A 22,297-nucleotide genomic window follows, 5' to 3' on the forward strand; every position below is an offset into this window, starting at 1 on the left:
ATTGCTCAGTGCAGCACGAAGCAACAAAGATGCTATCCAGTAAATCAAGCAAAGGCCTTGTTCCAGCCTGTGCTCAGACCAACTAGAGGTCAGCTTACATCTACACTTGTTTCTCATTCTGCTCTACACATTCTGCAGTACAGGGTCCAGATCCACAAAGCAGTAGTAACTCGTGGTGCTACGAACCATTGGTGGATCACGTCCCTGGGCGGCAACAGTTAAGTGATTAAATTGACCTTAATTTATACTACCCATGAAGGTCCGGGTTAGAATATTGATCTTCAGTAACCCATGCTTGTCGTAAGAGCCAACTAACGGGTCGGGTGGTCAGGCTCGCTGACTTGGTTGACACGTCATCGGTTCCCAATTGCGCAGATCGATGCTCATGCTGTTGATCACTGGATTGTCTGGTCCAGACTCGATTATTTACAGACCGTTGCCATATAGTTGGATTATTGCTGAGTGCAGCGTAAAACTAAACTCACTCACTTACCTTGATTCATAAATGGACAAAGTAACATTAGGAAACATGTCCAGATAGTGGATATACAGACCCGTGAATTACTGACAATGACCTCACACCAATCTTGGCACAGCAGCATGGTTGGTATTTTAACCTGTACTAATCTGTTGTTGAAATATTCATGTAACACAGGAGGATGTTTGATCAGATTATTTATTTACATTTTTCATTCATTCACCCTTCACACAAATGTCCAAATGACACTGAAGACAAAAAAAGAAGATTACAATATGGTATTATTTTAAAATAATTTTGTTATAAATAAAATTCATGGTTATTTGTTTCAAGAAGGAAATATCACTTACCAAATGATGTGCTGAGGGCAGGTGTGCCATAGTTGTGAAGATTAGGTGTTGACATCTTATACCCTGAGAACACAGACTACAATAACCCAGAGACAATATGGGGAAAGAAGAATAGCATACTTTCACTTGACCTCCGACATATATTCATAATACTAGTACATCCAATATTAATAACAAATATACCCAAATTGGGTTTCATCCACTCCTAAAGTATTGCATTCAGCAGATGACAATTTATAGCCAACCTGTATTGCTTGTGTGCTTGTATCCCATAAGGTGAACTAACCCAAGTAGTGATAAGGATTGTCTTGCCAGATAAACTACTAATACTCAATCTTTAAGGTTGAAAACTAGGACCATCTCTGGAGCAGGATTGCACAGTTATATACCAGGTAAATGAAGAGTAGTTACACCTGATGATAAAGCACAGCCAAAATACACTTTCACATTATCTTTCAGATTAAAATTGTTTGACACATCATACACCATGGACACGTATGAGCCCTTAATTTACATTTTCTCGTGAAAGTATTTGTAAAGATGGACAAGGTGATAAACATTATAGCAATACTTCTGTTTTATATGTTCAACCAACAGGGATATATACCATTCAAAACAAGTAGCGGATTTTCCATTTTGTGAGCATAGCACTAGCCAGTGCCAATGCATATGAGAACAAGTAATATATATCCATACAGATGAAATATTTCAAAAGGAATGGAATATATTGTCACATTTTCCCTTAACTTGTTTCCTCCTTGGCTTCTTCATTTGCATTTTATCAATCTTGTAAATCTAATATCCCCTACTTTTTTTTAATGGTATATCTTGGCTAAAAGTTACTTCTGTGGCCATCAAGCTGCTTTGTTGTCCTGACACCGCAGTCTCTGCTAAACGTTTGGTCTGATTGCCTGAACATACCTTGTCATTCAGTAGATCTTTGTGTTGTCATAGATACAGTTATTAGCACTTTACCACCCTGCACCACACTTGGCATGTGTTGGCCTTCAGACTAGTGGCTAAAGTCCGTTGACTAATCTAACATGCATTCACTTCATATATTCCATACTGATGTTCAGTTAATCATATCCATGAATTGTTTCTTACAAAGTAGACAGTCACAAAACATGATAATGAATTTGGGCAAATATTACAGTTAACAAGAGTACCAGCAACACAGCATTGATTACTAAGGCTGCGGTTTTGTTGGACAGTCTTCTTGCACTTATTAAATGAGATCATCACCACCCGTTTCTTATTATCTCTTTGACCGTAACAATTAGTTACCTCCTTTTGTTATTCAGCATATTACAGAACAGCAGATATGCCTTAGAAAAGTATGTAGGAACTTATAGTTGATGAAAGTTTGAAAGCAATCATGTTTGAGTCACACCTAAGTATGCATCTGTGAAAGACAAATTTAATGTGGAATCATAATTGAGTAATGCATTCCTTTTGAAAATGATTTCATCCAAAATATCGCCATAAATCTCTAGTCAAAGGAAAGAGACAGTCTGGAAGCAAAGTAGATTTCTTCCCCCCAAAGTCTGTTACATAAAGCACTTGTGTCTTGTGGTCTTGTTCAGTTTAAACCAGTCCTTTCAAATCTGTCATCAAGAGGTCACCATCTAGCATGATCTAGGCTGTAGTCCAGAAAAGTGTGTGCCTTGTATTCATCATATACTGATGACGGTCACATCAAATTTTTCCCCAACTGGTTTCAAGTAAATTTAAAAAGAGTAATAATGAAATGCTTTGTATTAATCATTTCTTAAATAAGCATGCAATATCTGTACACATTGACACACAACTATTAGTATTTGCTATTGAACACAGAATATTCTACACCTATACCCAAGAATCCTAGTCAATGATAATGCAGTCGTCTACATCCATTGCCTCCTCCTTACTAGCACTTATCACGTTTTTCTTGGCAACAACATTGTTCATGGTGGGGACTGCTGTCACAGACGGTGTTGGGGCAATCCCCTTCAAAGACATAGTCTCAGTGTCCTCTTTCAGGGTTGTCTCCCTTGATACTGTCTGTTTGGGGGTGGTCTCCCTTGATACTGTCTGTTTGGGGGTGGTCTCCCTTGATACTGTCTGTTTAGGGGTGGTCTCCCTTGATATTTTCTGTTTGGGGGTGGTCTCCCTTGACATTTTCTGTTTGGGAGTGGTTTCCCTTGTCTCCTTTGATATTTTCCGTTTGGGGGTTGTCTCCTTTGAGAGTATCTGTTTGGGGCTTGTATTAACATCAGCACTGGAGGACTTTGGTGACAAGAGCATATTTTTAACAACATTTGGAGGAACAGTCCGTGCACCATTTTGAGGTTTCTTGGCGAAATCCATAATTGACCGTTGGTCTTTTGGCAGTGTTTTATATGGACCAAGGACTTCTTCACCTGCTGATAGATCAAGGTCAGTGACTGGGTATCTCTCAGCACTTGGCATGGGAACTGGACTAGCAGGCTTCAGCTGTACTCTTCGAATCTTGGGTTTGGGGAGTTCACTAGGTTGCATTTTCTTTGCAAACTGCATAATTGAGGGTTGGTCTTTTGGAAGGGGTTTAGCTTCAGCATCTTCCGCAGCTGGCTCTTCCTTCATGATGACTGAAACTGAATCTGTGAAGGATTCAGACAAGTTATTGGGAGTTTTCCTCCCTGCAGCCTCCTCGTTCTTCACCTTGATCAAGCCCTTGGACACATACTGCCAGGTATTGGGCAGCACCAGTTCCTCCATCTTGTACTGTTTCAGAACCTCTTCTTTCACATACCAGCACACTTTCTTAAAATTTGGTCTCCTTTCCCGCACAGCAATAGACATAATTTTCATCTCCAGCTGCCGTTTTGACATCCCCCAACCGTCGGGTGTGTCCTTGCTGCCGTCCCCCTCAACTCCACCAGAACTAACGTCCACAGCACTCACTTGAGCGTTCTTTTCGTCCGTACAAGAGCTCTCTAACACTGAGGCGTTCTTGTCGGTCACACTTTCATCAACATCCATATTGTCATCGCCTGCCTCACCCAGACTGCCGGAAGTCTTTTTCTTCCAGTACAATCGGGAATTCCTTGATCAGCTTCTTGATCCCAATCAGGTTGCCATGCAACAGCCGTATTAGATCAGGCATGGCTGAAAATGAGAAATTGGAAGTAATTAACACACATTCCCTCTAAAGTACAAAATTATTTGAGAGGAAGTACTAAGATAGTGATTGAATTGATTGATCGTAGAATATAATTTTATTTAAGTAGAATTTAATTGAAAACAGAACAAACGGGAAGTGTCAATTTAGTGCCCTAGGTAACATTCTAGACAAGCAACAGAACTTTACACTTTATGTGCACAGTCAGCACGGAACCTACACCTTGACACAATGAATCAACATTTATGCCACACAGCTATTTTACAGCCTCTTGAAAGTTTAAGAAAGACCATAAACAAAGGGGTGTCACTTCTTAAGCTAACATTTAAATGAACTGTGGGCAAAATATGCAGTATGTCAAGAGAGCATGTGAAATCTCCAAATAATCAGCATCGTCATATCAACCATTTTATTTGAGTCAGATAAAAAGTGCTCACCTTCCTCTGGCACTGGTTTCCTGTTTCCCTTTCCAAACGATGTCCGGTCTCCATCCTTCCCACCACCTGTGCTGTCCGCTGGCCGAGATCTCGTGTCAATTGGCACCATAGACAAACACACAGCCTGAAAGCACCTTTGTATTAGTCTATTGCTACTCAAGACATTACAACTCTCAGTGAGCGAGTGAGTTAATATATAACATCACATCGGCAATATCTCAGCCATCTCGTGACAAAAACAATTTATACAATAAAAAAATGAAAACATGAAAACATTTTGAAGAGTAAAACCTGTATGAATATACAACTAGACAAAACTTGGACAGTAAAATACTAGAGCATCACATGGTATGAATATATAACTAGCATGTAAAACTTGCAACTCTTAGTTACGGGAAATTATACTTAAATTAATATTAAGATTCAAACTTCAAATACATGCAGTTTCTATCAACTTTTGTTTCAAGTTTATCAGGTCATATCTTTAGCCATATTAATCAGTCCACTCCAGAGTCTTTGTCTATTCTCAAATATGTTTTGGAAACTTTCTCACATGAAAATGTATCAGGTTTCAACGTATTTCATGTATTTGGAGAGTACCTGAATGCTACATCTAATTAAGCAAACAAGTATATGATTGTCTCCGTGAAGATTTTGGTCACCTGAAACTGGGCCAGTTTGGCAGCCAAGTTAGCTGCAATAGCTTCCCCTTCCCAGGCCAAGCCGATGACGACAGCTCGGACTGGCTGCTTCTGTCTCTTCTGTTCTGCCTCCCAAGCTTCCTGCTTCGCCATTTGGCGAGCCTTCAGCACATCTGGGGTGATCTATCAACACAACACAAATGTAAACTGGAAAATCTTGTTATGTTGCAGTCCTTTAGCTTCTTGCGATAATTAAATGACCTTTAGGACAAACTTCCATGTCCCTATCTTTATGGCATCTTGCTCACTACAATATATTCACATGTCAAGCTCTGCCACAGCATTTGTGAACCTGTTAAAGGTGACCTATGTTACAAATCAATATAAAATTGGCTTCAGAAAAATTTGAGCTTGCATGATGACTTAACAGAAAGCTGAAACTATTTTTGCCTATGTCATATTTCTAATTATGTCAATTATTGAAGGGTTGAAAGTTACCTCCTCGTCCTGCTCACATCCCTCGTCTTCAGACAGGTAGCCATGAGGGACCATCCACCCGTCCTCCTCTTCTTCCTCATCCTCGTCCTTGTCCTCCTTCTCATCGCCCTCATCCTGAGAACATGTTAACATAGTGGTCTCAGACACTGAGGAGTAAATGTGACAGGGAATTTATAACTGACAGACGCAATGTTCAAGTAATTATGTCACTTGAATATGTTACGCTGTCAATCTTCAGTGCAGGGGTGGAAATAACTTTAAAATTGCTAGTGTACTCCGGTACAGTGGCACATGTAAAATCACTTGCCCTGATAATTTTTCTACTATACTGGCCGATTTTCTTGTTGATTTTTTAAATAAACAACATAATTAACATTGGAAAGTCAACTGGACACCGGTACAATGTGATATACAAATTTGCTTGCCCGACAGAAATATAACACTGGACTGGGGCGTCGGGCAATGGGTTATTTCCACCTCTGCAGTGGAATCTGCTTTGTGAGACTTAACATTGATCAAGATGACGCACCCTTGTGAGGAACACCTGTGTGAGATGCCACACCTGTGCAAGACACCACATACTTGTAAGACAACACATCTGTGCATGGGATGATACACCCTTGAGACGACGCGTCCCTGCATGAGAACATGTGCCCGTGTGTGACAACCCACCCGTATGAAACCATAGTGTAAAACGACAGACCTTGAGTGAGATGACATGCTCTTGAGAGAGATGACAAACACCCATGTGAGATGACACAGCTCAGTGTGAGATGACAGGTAAGCCTCACCTCACTACTGGAGACACTCTCGCCCGGTTCCTCCTCCTCCCACTCGTCATCACTGTCAACCTCGTAGTCAAACAGCTCCTGCACACAAGGATAATACAACCACTTATATAGTCAAATCGGAAACCTTCACCTTGTCTGAAAACAGTAAAACAAGCTGTTTATAGACTAAGTCCTTCTGTGGTTGTTAATGTACTGAAACACATGTTGATTATTTGTTTCGTATGTACTAAAGTGTTCTATACTGGCATCAGAATTTTATTTCCTGTCAGAAATATGTAAAACTTTAGTGAGGGGAATTCTTCCCCAATAAGATGTAAAACAGTTGCTGCAACCAACCGTGTCCTGTTTAAACGGATTCCTGGGTTTGAGCACTTGACTCATCTTGCGCCAAGTGCCATAGTAGGGAGGACGATAGTTGGTATGAAACTGCAGCAGTTTGCAGTGATGACGGACTAGATTCTTGTTTTTATCCTCCTCTACGGTGTCCAAACACTTCACACTGTCTTCATCGTCGACATCACTGGGTGCTGACACTGCCAGTCTGAGGAAACACAGATTTATGCATGACAGACAAGACAATGGTCCTTTGGTCGTTTGCTTGCTTGCTTGTTTTAATTGCTGTTAGACATATCACTAAGCACTACTGCAAATATATGATAGTGGTCTACACCAAATGTTGGTTAAAATTCCAAATGGGAAATAAATATTTCATCATTAATACACACTTAAGTTGGGATCCTAGATAAACCCTGGTACTGAATTTAGCTCATGAGCTCAGAGTACTGGAGGCCTTCCATCCTCTGGAGTCCCTAATGGTAATATGAGCAAGGTGAAAAATAACATTACAGGCTAAACATTGAACAAAAGGATCCACATTTCCCGAAGTGCCCAGTAGACATTATAGCTTCCCATTGTTTGATTCACACTTTATGGGGTAACAAGACTGAGTCCTCAAGGACCTTAACTTGGAGTATTGATCCAAGCTTTCAAAAACAAGTGGGAATAGTTGCCAGTGGACACCACAAGGGTGAGTGAGTGGGTCAGCGAGTTTTAGTTTTACGCTGCTTTTTAGCAATATCATGGCGAGGGGCACCAGAAATGGGCTTCACACATTGTGCCAATGTGAGGAATCAAACCCAGGTCTTCGGCGTGATGAGCGAACGCTTTAACCATTAGGCTGCCTCACTGCCCCCAGTTATGATTTTGAAGTACTGATGCCTTGTAATGACACAATAAAACATCATGATAAATCCTATAAAAATTTCGAGTACCACAATCTTACCGTGGAAGAGTTCGAGAACTATGCTTCTTCTGGTAGGAAGAATTTGTTATCTCCTTGATGTACAAAGGTTGATCGTTCTGAAAACAGACAGATGACAGTAGTCCATTGCTCTCAATTCATTCCATTCATTGCTAAAACATCTTCCTGATTTGACTGCCAGAAATAGCAGTGTAATACATGTGTGGTCAAACTTCATATGAAACTGAAAGCTATGAAGGTGACCAGTGTACCAACCTGTGTCTGGAGATGTTGGTCCAGCGCTGCCTTGTCGCCTTCCTCCAACTCCCGCCGAGTAGGAGGTGCCAGGAACATGTCCTTCTTCACCTCAAACGGCATGAAGAAGTGGGACTGCTCCTTCACCTGCCAACACAAGGCATGTTGACTACAACTCAACATTCCTTCCCTCAATGGCTTCTGTCAGCCTTATCACTGAACACATACTAACACCCATTGCTTACAAACACAAGGTAAAGCAGATCCATGGCGTACAACCAGGAAACAATGACCTGCACAAATATTTATACAAAAATCTTGCATACTTTATACCAGAATCGGCGAACATGCTTACCTTAGAAGGTGCCTGTGATTGTGCTTTTTTTATGAAGAAGCTAGTGAAGGATTGTTTTTCCTTCTGCTTTTTCTTATTCTGAAAAAGATCATAATTTCAATTAAGTTCGGTTAAATGTTGTAAACAGAATTCCAGGAGTGAATAAGTAGATGTCATGGCACAGTGAAGTGCAACTTGGACTGGACCACCCATGAAGGTGAAGGCCATATAACTATATCTTTACCTTTTCATCTTCTTCCCTCTGCTTTTCCTCATCCTTTTTCCTTTTCTCCTCCATCTTAGCACTGAAAATAGAGAGTTGCTGTTTTAAGGTGTGGAAAGACTTGATCCCCTTGAGATTGCGACATGAATGTGAACTCGTACATTCACAGGGGTTCAGTAGATATGGCCATTCCCCTGACTAACTTTCAATGGAGGTCAGAACAAGAAGACAAAGTCATCAATATCCCCCGCAATGGCAAAATACTCTTCATGATTATGTCTACGAGTTATGATTATGTCAAATATTTAGGTGTGTATATAGAAAAGTGGAAGGAGAGTATTGAAAGGTCTTTAAAGTTCTGCTCCAGAAAATAGCACTATCACCAATTCCAGTCAAAGTGAAAGTTGTTGCCATGGAAAAGCCAAAAATATTTTATTCAGAATTCCAAAACTACCAAAAGTCACCAGTACACCACCAGATCTATCTATGTGCCAAGTTTGGTGAAGAAATAGTGAACGGTTTTAGAGTTCTGCTCCGGAAAAGAGCACTACCACCAATTTCAGTCTAAGTCAAACATGTCGCCATGGAAATGCCAAAAATATGTTATTCAGAAATCCAAAACTACCAAAAGGCACCAGTACACCACTAGATCTATCTATGTGCCAAGTTTGGTGAAGAAATAATGAACGGTTTTAGAGTTCTGTTCCGGAAAAGAGCACTACCACCAATTTCAGTCTAAGTCAAAATTGTTGCCATGGAAACGCCAAAAATATTTTATTCAGAATTCCAAAACTACCAAAAGGCACCAGGACACCACCAGATCTATCTATGTGCCAAGTTTGGTGAAGAAATCGTGAATGGTTTTAGAGTTCTGCTCCGGAAAAGACAAAAGTGCAAGTCAAACATGGCCATGGACCAAAAATATGGACTACCAAAAGACGGAGTCCATTTTAATAACCCCTGCAAAACGCGTTGCGGGGGATAAAAAATCATATGATTTGACTGTCCATGTCCACTGACATGTTTCATATTAGATTAAATTACAGCTCACACTTATTGATCACCTAAAAGCAATTCAGGGTATCCCACTGAAAAGAAACTTTGGCTTTCATCACATGTGTTCCAAGAGCATTTCCAAAGACCAACATTTAAACAAAATGATGTAATTCTAGGTGTAATTCAAAGAAAAGAGAAAACATTCCTACTAGATGAAAGAAAACAAAAGTGTCTACATGAAAGTCTCTGGTTAACTCAAATTGAGATTAATCCCATCATTATCAACAGCTTACAGTCAGATGAAGTGACTATTTACCAGTTTTGTTACAAAAATCTCCAAATACCAGCAATCTGGATTCGTCTGGTTTATTCAACAACAGAAGATCTTTCTTCCTCCTTGCAAACCTAACCTTAAACTTGTTCTTCATGTAAACAATTGATCATTTATAGAAATATTCACAGCCTCTGGTGATTTTGAATAATAAAGGTACAAAATTGCCAGAAAAAGTGTAAAATGACAATTACTCACATTATGTTGTTTGTGAATGAAGTTGGCAACTATCACTGACATCCCATTATCTAATACCCAGTGAGAAGTTTTATTCATAGTCCACACAAGAAATCTCCTTGAGATATATCCGTATTTCCACTAGTGGTGGTCCGATTAATTGAAATAATCAAAGATTGGTCGTGGCGACTAAACGACCAAGCAATCGATCATAATATCTCATAATCGAACACAAACAATTCTGGAACACTTGTTTTCATTAACAATATTTTTCACATGGTTGGTTTTGTCTGTTACATTTCGTAAGCACTACAAGCTCGTTTCAAGTCATGATTGAATTTATCTTAAAGATTCCAAGAAATTTATGTTCCTAACATACTAGTCATCCTTTAAAGATGTGAAATTTTGCCAAAAAATCCCAGAACTACATTTTTTCCCCCTTTTTTTAAGGTGCATTAACAAATTTCATAAATGACGCTAACCAATTATTTTCAATGATTGATCGGTAGTAATGAACCAATCATCAATTATGAGATTTTAACCAATTCCCAACACTAATTTCCACCATGAGTTGAATACTGAGCCCAGTCTTACTCTATAATCTCCTGCTTCTTCTTCTTCTCTTCCTCCTTCTGCTGGAGCTTCTCCTGCTTCTCACGCTCCAACTGATCCTTCTTCTCCTGTCGCTCGCGTTCCTTCTTGTCCTGAAACAAGTCAAGATGTCAACTAAAGTACACAAAAAAGGGCTGAGGGAGAAGCTCTTACTATGGTTGAGAAGAGAGGAGCATTTCAGGAATTAAACCCCAGAAAATAGGTATGGTGTTAGTACACCTGGAGACTTGTAGGTTTCTGGCATGCTTAGGCCATATATCAAAATATTCTTGTTTCTTATTACCGCCCAACCCAAACATTCGACCCAACCCTAAGATTTTTTTGATTTTTTACACTAGAGAAAATGCAACATTGACTCTCAAAATGTGCATGAATTTTTCACACTTCCTTGTTTTGATTTCTATAGGAGAAAAGTTGTATATTTCCACAGAAATCAAGGGGTAGTGGACACAAAATAAAATACAATACAATGTACGAATAACATCCACCCAACCCATATATTTTTTTTATATTGATGAGAAACAAGAATACTGTTTAAGTGTCCTTAAGGAATGCACTGGAAACTACAAGGCCTTAGGCTGGCCATCTCGAAAAGAGGAACAGGAATCATATTGGACAAATTGTGTAGAAACTGACCTTTTCTTCTTTTTTCTTCCGTTCCTTTTCTGCCTTTTCTCCATCTCTTTTCTTCTTTGCCTCCAACTTCTCTTGTTCTTTCTTTTCCTTCTGTTGCTGTCTTTCTTGTTCTTTCTGTTCTCGTATTTTCTGTCTCTTGGCTTCCTGTTCCTGTTTCCTCTCCAGCTTCTTGATTTCAGACATCTACAAATATTTAGATTGAGGATTGGCATTCTAGGGCATCAACATCCTGCAGTTACCACTGGTTATCTTGACAAATCTTTCAACAGACTTAGACATACATAATTACTATGATCAGACTCTAAATTCATGTTCATAAGTATAAAGGTTTTAGTCATGTTATTATTTCAAACATCACACAAGCTTTCAGCTTCCTAAGCCTTGTGGTATCTGAGACTATTAAGATTCCCAAAATATGATTTCCTCTCCATTTTATTCCCAATAAAATAATGTCAAACCACAGTAACATCATGGAAAAGTCAGTTCCTGTGGAACTAGTTTAAGGCCATCCCTTCAGAAGGTTCAGCTGGAAATTGCCACTTTTCATTTCTAGCAAACATTAAATAATTAAGTTAATAGTTAATTTAAGTAGTTTCATTAGGTAAGCTTACTAGCTCCACGGAAATTAAGGATTCAGTTAATGGGTTGGGGTTGTTTTGTTGTTGTTTTGTTTTGGGGGTTTTTTGTTGTTGTTGTTTTTGGGGGTGTTGTCTTTTTGTTGTTGTTATTAGGGTTGTTTGGGGGTTTTTCTGGGGGCTTTCCAGCTTATCAAGTTGCCTCTCCCAAGCACTCATTTAAGTAATGTATATCCGGGTTAGAATTGGTGTTCAGTAACCCATTCTAATGGGATGGGGTGGTCAGGCTCACTGACTTGGTTGACACATGTCACCACATCCCAATTGCGTTAATTGATGGTCATGCTGTTGATCACTGGATTGTCTGGTCCGGACTCGATTAATTACAGACCGCCACCATATAGCTGGAATATTGCTGAGTGCACCATTAAACAACAAACCAACCAACTATTCCAAGGTTCTTCTGAATCTGTTTAGGTCAATAATTTGGTGGTACAGCAATGAAAGCAATGGTTCCTTCCCATTGGTCTATATATTCTAGGGCTGCGCAATATAACTGGTTTACCGGTTCAGACATGAAAACGATACGTATGGCGATACGCTGATCGAAACCGGTATTTTGACATGCATTCGGAAACCTCATAACACTCTGAAATCTTCGGATATTGCCTTGTTTTATTTGTGCCAAATATTACTTACATTTTTATCTTGCCAGGATTAAAAGTTTTTATTTAAGCTTAATCAAACAGTGATTTTGCTTTCTTTTATAAATCAAGCATTAACTCGATTATAAGTAGTTGTTTTTGTAAAAAAACTTTTTGCAATATATTGCAATGCATATCGCAATATATGCTTTCACATCGCAATATATCGCAATATGAAAATTCTCTGCAATACCCACCCCTAATATATTCTCAAGTCATTTCAGTCACAGGACTACTGTTTGAAATGCATATCGCATATATGCCAGGTAGAATGATAGGGGTATTCAAGCAGATGTCTGTTTGGCTGCAACAGTACAGAAACTCACAGGTACAACTGTCAGTGGTGTCTAAACATGGTAGAAATAACTGTGTCTTGTATTCACCAACTTGTGACAGGTGAAAAGTCACCGCAAGAAGTGTTTCTTATCAGAGATAAATCTGATCACCCTAACTGGCAAATCATATTAAGGCCAAACCAATTTTATTTCTTGTTTTACGGATCAGCCGGTCATATATTTTTTCAAGAATAAGAAAAAAATGTAAATTAATTTTCCCCGCTCAAAAAATAAATCCTAATGTTTTTGTTGGCCAAAAATGTAAACTTAAAAGATAATCTTTTAAAGGCTTTTTTTTGCCCCATAAACTTCATTAATTGCCAAAAGTAAAATACTTCTAGTATTTAGAAGGAATATTACTTAGACTGCTGATTTTATTTTTATTTTCTTTCCTTCCTGTCTTTAGGTTTTCTGAGGAAAAAAATCTGTAAAACAAGAAATAGAATTGGTCTGGGCTAATTCAATTTTAAAAGGTCACATGCAACGTAAAACACAACTTTGCAGATTCTGATACCTATCGGTATGGACTTACCGAAACAAAGCGTCAAAAATGCAAATTCAACTTATAAAGTTGAAAAATAACGCGATGAAAAAAAACGCGCGAAATCGGAGTTCAAACGTTTCACTAATTTTCCCCAGACTTTTCTGGGGAATACGGGTTTCAACAGCTGGGCTGCGCTCATAGCACGTGCGCAGTGAAATAGGTTCACGCAACTTGGAAGCGGGCTGTCTGGGGAATACTCGGTAAAGGCTTTGGTGTGAGTTATTTTCATAATGTTTTGTTGATATCTCACAGGCGCGAGCTTTTTATATGTTATGATAGTAAATTAACTGTTTATATGATTTTATTTGTCTATTTCACCACACGTTCTTCTTACAGAGTCACTTTCTCAGTTCGATACTTAAAAGCAATGTCATTATTTAGCGTTGACACAATTTCTAACTGTGATATAGATATGTCGTGGTCACAGACAAAACTCAATGTCTTGTTTTATTGACACCTGTGTGTCTGCCTGCCTGTCTGCTAATGACAAAATTCAATACACAACTGCGATCACTGACCACATGCAATTTGAACTTAACACCAATCAGGCTATACACCATAAACAAAACGCAATGATTTATGGCCCGAGTTCGGTCTCTGTCACATTATGTAATTACACAGACAGGCAGGTGTGATACTTGAACACATGACATGTTATGATGTCTGTTGATTGCAAAATGTTATACACAAAAAATGAGTATGTATTTACAAAACCCAACATCTCTATATATACACACACAATGAGCCGTGAAGGCGGCATCTGCTAATGAACCAGCCGTTACACTTGAGTGCACACCCACCCGCTCTGACTGGGTTCGGTATCCCGGCTGCTTCGTTTCAAGGGAGGTAAACCCAAGTACAAAATATTGCACTTTTGATTTGCGATTATACGCTTATAATTTTGTTTATTTGTTTTTTCATAATCAGCAATGTATATTATGTCATGAAGTGATAATTGTGTTTTAATTATGTTTGATTTTTTGGTTGCATGTGACCTTTAAGGATTCCATACTATGTGCAGGCATGCAAAAAGGGCACACCTCGTCATATATTTCAAACTTGGGATCTTTGTTGCAGTTCTTGGTTTTCCAGAATTAGGACATTCTAACAATATATTCAACATATTCCAAGCAAAATTTTGGACCTCTTCATTGGTCCTGTTATCAGTGAAATACAATTTACCTCTGCAAACCTATGATGTTTGTTATATTTGGAAATATGTCTGGAAATTTGAGTTGAATCTACCAGCCTCAGCAGATCTGGATGAATTAGGTGTCAACACAAATGGTCATACTGAACCTGAGATAGACATAGTCACATGCTCTTTTGTCAGTGATTAGCAAAATATAAGGGGGACCAGTTGTTTCCTCAACAAATCTATGTAACACAACCTACTATGACAACATACCCTGCAGTCTATTCAGATAAGAACAAAGGCCAAGAGCACATTTCAAAGTAGTGGTTATGTAAAACAACTAGATTTTGGAAGAAAGTACCTCTAGATTATCACAAGCATTGGACTAGTGTCTGTCTATTAAATAGGAAATCTACCAGAGACCTGCATATCACTATCAGACATACCTTAATGCTTGCAGGTCTTTCACGCAGGTTCTTGGGTGTACTTGTCTGTAGTGTGCTGCCACCTGGCGTCTTAGAAACACTGGCCTTCTGTGTTTTTGTTTTTGGTGTTTTGCAAGCGGATGTGTTGACAGTTGGGCTTTTGTCTAGGGAGGATCCAGAATTGTCTGCCAGGCTGTCGTTTATAGACACATCTCCACAACTGTTTTGTGTTCCGTTTAGTGAGGTATCATTCACCTCGTCATCCGACTCATCTGAAGAGGTGCTACTTTCCTCATCACTATCAGATTTACTACTTGACGAAGCATTTAATTCTAAACTTTTGTTTTCATCCGACTGACCACTAATGACTGATGCGTCCAGATCATTCAACTTGGCAGTATCAACTTCTGTCACCTCTTCCTTATCCTGTGAAGTGGGTGCATCTTTCTCTTCCACCATATCAACATCCACACACTTGATAGGCCCTGGTTCAGCAACAGATGTATTTTCAGCTTTATTCCCTTCACCTTTACACTCAGATTCTGAAATACTTATTTCTTTCTCAGCTTCATTCTCATCTTTTCTTGCAACGCCGTTATTTATATTCTCAGGCTGAACTCCAGCTCCATCCTCATCAACAAGTTGAGCCTGTTCATTGGACGTATCAGTGAGCTTATTCCTTGCCTTCTTGACCCCTTTAGAGCTTGTCACTTCAAGAGAGGCATTAGCATTGTCAGAGTTATCAACAATCTCCTCACTGATCTCGGTCAAATCTACCACTTCATTGGTTGAAGATATCTCTTCTTGGGACGACTTGCGAATAAATCTCTCCAGGATGTTAGTTTCGCAGGCTTTACGTTTCGGCACCCCGTGACAGGGACATTTTCCGCCTCTGAGCTGGAACTAACCTCATTGTCGTGGTCAACAATGTCAGACTGAGTCTTCTCTGGGATATCATGCTTGAGTCGGTCAGCTTGGTGTTTGCTGAAAATCTTGGGAGCTTTAGCACTGGGCGATTCCTGATCTGACAACTTGCGTTTCTTTGGCACCCCATGAGGAGCAGGGTTGACACATATTTGGGATTTGGGTCCAATTGGTTTAAATGGGAGGCGCGCTGAAACAGGTAGGAATACTGTTACTGACAGGTGAATTTGGGTTCGTCAGATTCAAGATTATTTCACTTCCAAAGTAACTTACATTTTCTTTTAATGTCTTCATGCACAACACTATGGAGTAGGTGGTATGATTCAACTTAAAGCACAGCGACTATTTTTACAGCAATTGTAGCCAAGCTTATTAGGTGAAACAGTTGCTTGACACAGGCTTCACATTATATTATTATTAGTTCGGCATGCTATCAGTGACAAGAACTAAATCTCAGCTCACCTTGCTTCAATTTCTTTGAGGATGATGGTGAATCATCATCATCAACAATGGTCACGTCCTCGGAGGATTGCACACCTGTAAATATGAGATATCATGATTACTATATGTGTTGAATTTCTTTAATCATGTTGTATCATCCTGAGGTCATCTGGCATGTCATTATACAAAACAATACACACAGATTACCTACATGAACAACAACAGGCATCAAAATGATTTCTATTAACATCGACCAGATGACATTGAGTCAAGCACATAAAACTATTGTTCACTTCATTTAAAATGTTTAAATTCTCTAAAAACTTGAACTGTGTGAGAGGCATTCACTAAAAACTTGCTGAATGTGTTCATGGTTGGGTAGTTTAGCTGCTTAGTATGTACATATTCAAACTCAAACGCCCTCTGCGGGCAATTTTGCTCAAATTGGTCAGTGCAATACAAGTCACTTCAACATATAGTTAGTGAGTGAGTTTAGTTTTACGCCGCTTTAAGCAATATGCCATCAATATCATGGCGGGGGACACCAGAAATGGGCATCACACATTATACCCATGTGGGGAATTGAACCCGGGTGTTCGACGTGACGAGCAAACGCTTTAACCACTAGGCTACCTCACCGCCGCACTTCAACAAATAATTAGCGAGTGAGTGGGTTTAGTTTTACGCTCACGATGATAAATGTACCATGAGACATGTCATCCATTATATGCAGTCAACATTTTTTCTCATTTTTCATCTGAATGTTTCATTTGGTATTACTTCCGCCCGTAACCCCCCCCCACACACACACACACACACAAACTTTAACGATGAGGAAACATTTCTTTGAGTGGAAGTTTTAGAAGTTGGATATGTCTTTCGGTATATTCAGATACCATTAAAAGAACAAAACTCATCCTTATCAGATGAGGAATTATATTCAGGTGATAATATTTGACTAGAGTGATATTTAAGGGGGGATACAGGCGGAAGTCTTTCCCAAAATATAAATAAAGGGTGTCAGCTCACTGGTTTTTGGTTGTTTAACGCCCCACTCAGCAATATTCCAGCTATATGGCTGTAAATAATTGAATCTGGACCAGACAATCCAGTGATCAACAGCATCAGCATCGATCTGCGCAATTGGGATACAATGACATGTGTCAACCATGTCAGCAAGCCTGACCACCCGATCCCATTAGTCACCTCTTTCGACAAGCATAGGTTAAAGACCAATTCTAACCCGGATCTTCACGTGTAGTGTGTGTCTGACATGAGTAGCAACTTGGAAATAATTAAGTCAGATCCAGATGAACCAGTGGTTAATAGCATGAGCAACAATTAACACACTAAGGTGCAATGACAGTCGGTCGTCTAGGTACAATCCTGTTCTTCAGTGTTCATGACAACCAACACGTTGAAGTAAAATATTATTAGGAAGGCCAAACCACATAAATAAACCTACCTTTTGGCAAAATTAGCTTGAACAATTCATGACTAATCTCACTGTATTAGAACAAACAAGGGCCACATACATCTACTGACACAAACGTGATCACGAAGGTGTATTGTGCATTGGATAAACATGACGAAGATATGGTGTGATAATATTTCAGTATACTAAACCAAGAACAGCAGATTTTATAAGTAGAATTCTCAAAGATTAGATATATTAATGGGGCAAATGTACAGGAATAATATGTTTGAATTGCCTTTAAAGATAACTCCAAGTAGTATTCGTAGCTAAAGCAAACATTTCCTCAACGTCACTCACCAAATTCCATTTCTTCCGATAATTTTGGGAGTTTATCGGATATAGTTGTACTCACCAGACAGATCAACATGTTTTTCGGCACAGTTGGCCACTTGTGCCATTTTCCTAAGTATGGTGCAAAGCCCGTTTACCTAATATCATAAATAAACAAACAGAACAGGTGACCAGTCTCACAATGTTACCACGACATGACAATGATCACACTTGGCGCGAATGTTGTGTGTTCATCCCTGGCGCCTTTCCACGGAGTATTGACAGTTTGATAAAATGATTGGCTAGTATTTTTAGGTTTATCACTACTTTTGTTTTAAGACACACCATGGTAAAATATACTATGGGGAAAATATATACCTTAAAATACACACGTTTAAAAACATTTATTCTTACATAATATTTTTCTTTTCTGCGTAATTACTCTGACCAAATACGTATTCTACTTGGTACACAACTAATCAAATGTCTTGATGAGGCAGTAACACAAGGGAGGCAACTTCTGTATGTGTAATTGGCGAATAGTCAAAAGTTCACTCCAGACCAATCTCACGAGCAGTGATCGGGTTCGAGTCTCCACTTTAAATTTATGTTCACATCGAACAAATGACTAAAACATAGTGACTGTAAGTAGCATTCATGAAACCAAACAAAAGCATTCAAACAAATATAATCTCAGGAAAAAATGAAATAGTGAGTGAAACCTGTTCTACGCGACATGTGAGCGTTATGAAGCAGTAAGTGGATAAATGGATACTGTTTACATGTTTTCTAAACAACACTATGTCTATTTATAGTAATGGCAATAGGTATGTAAATCAATTAAACGAAAGGGTACTGTCCCTGTAACCCTTGTATCACTGTTTATTGAATGCCATCAATTTATTTTAGTTTCCATTTTCCATGGCGACGTAGATATATGACTAACATTTATATATGATATGTTTGTTACACATCGGATGTAGATTCTACTGAAACTTACAGTGAGTAAATGTGTCTTTAAGACCCAGAGCGCATACAAAGCATTCATCCTCCAGACATCCACCCCAATACTGATCTCAACCCCTTCTCAGTGCCAGCAGCCTATAATTATCTCCCTTTCATCTCTTGAAAAAGTTAAATGAGGCTTCTTAATACTCAAGGATTCCATCATAGAACATGTTTATCTAGCTTCATACGCGACTATATTTCAGGGACTATATGTTAAAAAGCGTCGTATACCAAACTTGCATGAATGTATACCTATATTATAGGTTCACCTGATGAAGGGACCTGGAATGGTCTCGAAACGTCGTGAGAGAAATTAAAAAGAAGTTTAATTCATAAAAATATCTTGGACATCAATGTACAACTTCTAAATGCCACTGAAAGACATTATATTATAGGACTATGTAAGTATGACCACTCTACTGGAATAGTACGGCGTCAGGAGGGAAGCAACGACATCGTTCGAGACAGTACATGCCGAGGAAAGTACTGAAGCGTCCGGAAGTGAACAAATAACAAGAGGTTGCCAATACCTAATCAGTGTATAACGGACACTGGGAACTCATTAATAGGTTCCAACCTTCAGCTCAATTTAGATTTAATTGCAATAATCTCCAGTCTGCGGGCCGTAGGGTAGCCTAGTGGTTAAAGCGTTCGCTCGTCACGCCGAAGACCGGGTTCGATTCCTCACATGGGACCAATGTGTGAAGCCCATTTCTGGTATTCCCCGCCGTGATATTGATGGAATATTGCTAAAAGCGGCGTAATACCAAACTCACTCACTCACACTGGTTATATGCAGTTGGTTAAAGAGATGTTTTTGTTTGGTCCGTACTATTTATTAGAGTTCGATGAAATACAAGGACAGCCTGCATGGTCCTATACGAGAGTTGGTCTTCTCAGCGGGACATCTACAGCGGACATTGTAGCCCATCAATCCACATTTTATAGTCTTTATCGAAGAGGGGGAGATTGTATAAATTTGGGGAGTAAATAACGTGACTCTATTTATACATTTCAAACGCCATTGAGCCTTGGAGACCTTAGAATATTCGAAAAGGTATCAAAATCTTGGATAATTAGCCAAACCTGCACGTCCTGGGCCCCGTTTGGATTCTAGTATTCTTAGTAACTGTAGTTTCTGTGGCTAAATGCTAGTCCAAGCCTATTGATATCTTACGGATCATGTTTTAGTACTGTTTGAAACATATAAATCTGTGAACCTGAAATATATATGTACTTAATGCATCTTGTATTGGCATACATCCACAAGCCTCGCAGTAAAACGTCAGCAAATAAGAAAGGGATGTCGGGATATTACTGCTTACTGTGATGATTTCTGCGAATGTGGCTGAATGTGAGATACACCGCCTGCTCCACGACAGCCTGTCAACAATGAAACACACAGTGTGTGTTTGTGGATACACCCAACCTGTTGTAGTTACCCACACGATTAGGTGTGATCAAACACCACAACAGAAATATAAACACTGGACGGATAGTAAGAAGCCAAACAGGTCTGTCTAAGGTACAGCCTGGTTACAGGTTACAAAGGAATATCAAGCAGACAACACGAAACTACCATTCATCACAATACATTATTATTAATCTACCCAAAATAATCTTTTAATGGAATTCGCACTTCTGAATGCATGAACTGTACAAGGATATGACGAGTTTTTTACAAATCAGCGAGTATAATTCTTTTTTTGTTGATTTGAACGTCGAGACACTACATGAGAAAGTGTATCGTGAACTTTCTTGTTAGTTAAATAATTCCTCTTTGGGTATATGTTTTAGATCCCTTTGCTATTTTGGACACGATATACAATTTTGTAGTAAGAACGAGTAATTTTCCCTTTAAGTAGATTTATCAACAGAAACGGGAACGTTCTTGATATCTCTAAATTTGCTTTGATGTGTTTTTGACTGCAGTGTCTCATTATGTATTCACAACTAAAAAATTGGGTAAATTCCCTTTTCATGGGAACAATTTAATATATTAATCACACAACAATCAAACAACATTAAATTAAGTTTTCTATTTCATTTATACATTCATACATTTACAGTGTTTGAATAAAAGGTATTTTTTGTAAAAGTATTAACATCACATAATCCATATCATATCTGCTGATGGACTGAGCTGTTATTTATCTTGTGTAACAAACTAATAATTTCATTTAGTACCCATCGAACGAATCCAACAGAAGGTTTATGAAAACATACTGCTTTAAACATTAGTCGTAAGGATAGTATGATCCATATGACGTCTAAAGGATGCCCCGTCGGTGGGAGTAAATTCGCTACAAGAAATTATCACGGGTGTTTGAGTATTGTGACGCATGTGAGTCTCTCACGATTGTCAAAATGTCGTTGGCGGGACTCAAGAAACAGTTTAACAAGGCCAATCAGGTATGGTTTTAAAACAAATAACATATAGAGAGAAATGAACGAGGATCGTGAATGAGAAGGATCTGACAAGTCGTGTGTTTTGACAATCTGGTAGAGTCAAGTGGCTGTGTTTCGACAGCAGCATGTCACCCTTCAGTGATTCTGAAACCTACTCGTGCTAGTTTGCTACCGTTATGGGGTCATGTGTTATGTGTCAGAGCTTTGTTTCTTTCTGTATAATATTAGAATCGCCACCCTATATGTATAATTGTTTACTGTTTATTATGGCAGGTGGTTGACAACCTGTTCATATGATATGCAGTGGGACGCTGAAAATGTTTTTGAGATATTGGTGTATATATTGTGATCAATAAAAAACAACCCAACCCAACCCAACCCCACCTATAAGGTCCGGAATGAAAATGTCCTGTTTCCTTGTTAATTGAATATTGTCTTTTCATAATTTGTGGTGTATACTAGAGACAGTGAATTAGTCAGTGCAGTCATTACTGGATAAGCTATATGTTTTTTCAAATTTACAGAAGTCAGATAAGCACTGTTGTTCTTTGAGGGATCATAATTTGATTGGGATATATAAGCTTCCTGCCATATGAATCATAGCAATATATTGCACAGGAATTCTTGCGAAATGTGTAGAGTGACTGTGTGCCCAAATAATGGACTATCACTGGTCCTCAGTGTATGAAATAGGGCCTGTCCGACCACCCAAGACGGGCTAGATTTCTGATATACGTTCTAAATTTACAGGTAGCCAGCCTGATGGTCTGGTGAAAGTTTTAGATAGCATGTTCCGTACATCTGTGTAAATTCACCACATCTTAAAATCTATTTTTCAAATTGAGCGTTACATTTAGACTGAGTCATTTTCTTTGGATTGTCTGGTCTGGTTAAATCCATTTGGGGCTG

At 38.9% G+C, this 22,297-nt stretch overlaps 2 protein-coding genes across 7 annotated transcripts in view; one reads left to right on the forward strand and one right to left on the reverse strand.

The window, feature by feature from the left end:
* Positions 1 to 658: 658 nt before the first annotated feature.
* Positions 659 to 18,225, reverse strand: LOC124253392 (chromatin assembly factor 1 subunit A-like). The gene is given in 17 exon segments (XM_046687142.1): positions 659 to 3,888; positions 3,890 to 3,957; positions 4,408 to 4,531; positions 5,070 to 5,231; positions 5,547 to 5,660; positions 6,338 to 6,415; positions 6,674 to 6,878; positions 7,620 to 7,696; positions 7,854 to 7,979; positions 8,188 to 8,265; positions 8,411 to 8,471; positions 10,488 to 10,597; positions 11,142 to 11,324; positions 14,881 to 15,723; positions 15,726 to 15,973; positions 16,246 to 16,320; positions 18,054 to 18,225. Coding segments are annotated over 17 exon segments (3,795 nt in total). The 5' UTR covers positions 18,100 to 18,225; the 3' UTR covers positions 659 to 2,691.
* A 3,030-nt stretch (positions 18,226 to 21,255) lies between these two features.
* Positions 21,256 to 22,297, forward strand: part of LOC124253377 (endophilin-A3-like) — a 62,575-nt gene continuing 61,533 nt past the window's right edge. For all 6 annotated transcript variants that reach the window (XM_046687127.1, XM_046687129.1, XM_046687126.1 and 3 more), the window contains exon 1: positions 21,256 to 21,391. In XM_046687127.1, coding sequence (XP_046543083.1) covers positions 21,347 to 21,391 — 45 coding nt within the window. In that variant the 5' untranslated portion in view covers positions 21,256 to 21,346. The remainder of the gene's footprint in view (positions 21,392 to 22,297) is intronic.

This window comes from Haliotis rubra, unplaced genomic scaffold (assembly GCF_003918875.1).
Source record: "Haliotis rubra isolate DU_JTF1 unplaced genomic scaffold, ASM391887v1 Scf54, whole genome shotgun sequence".
In the NCBI taxonomy this organism is placed as follows: domain Eukaryota; kingdom Metazoa; phylum Mollusca; class Gastropoda; order Lepetellida; family Haliotidae; genus Haliotis; species Haliotis rubra.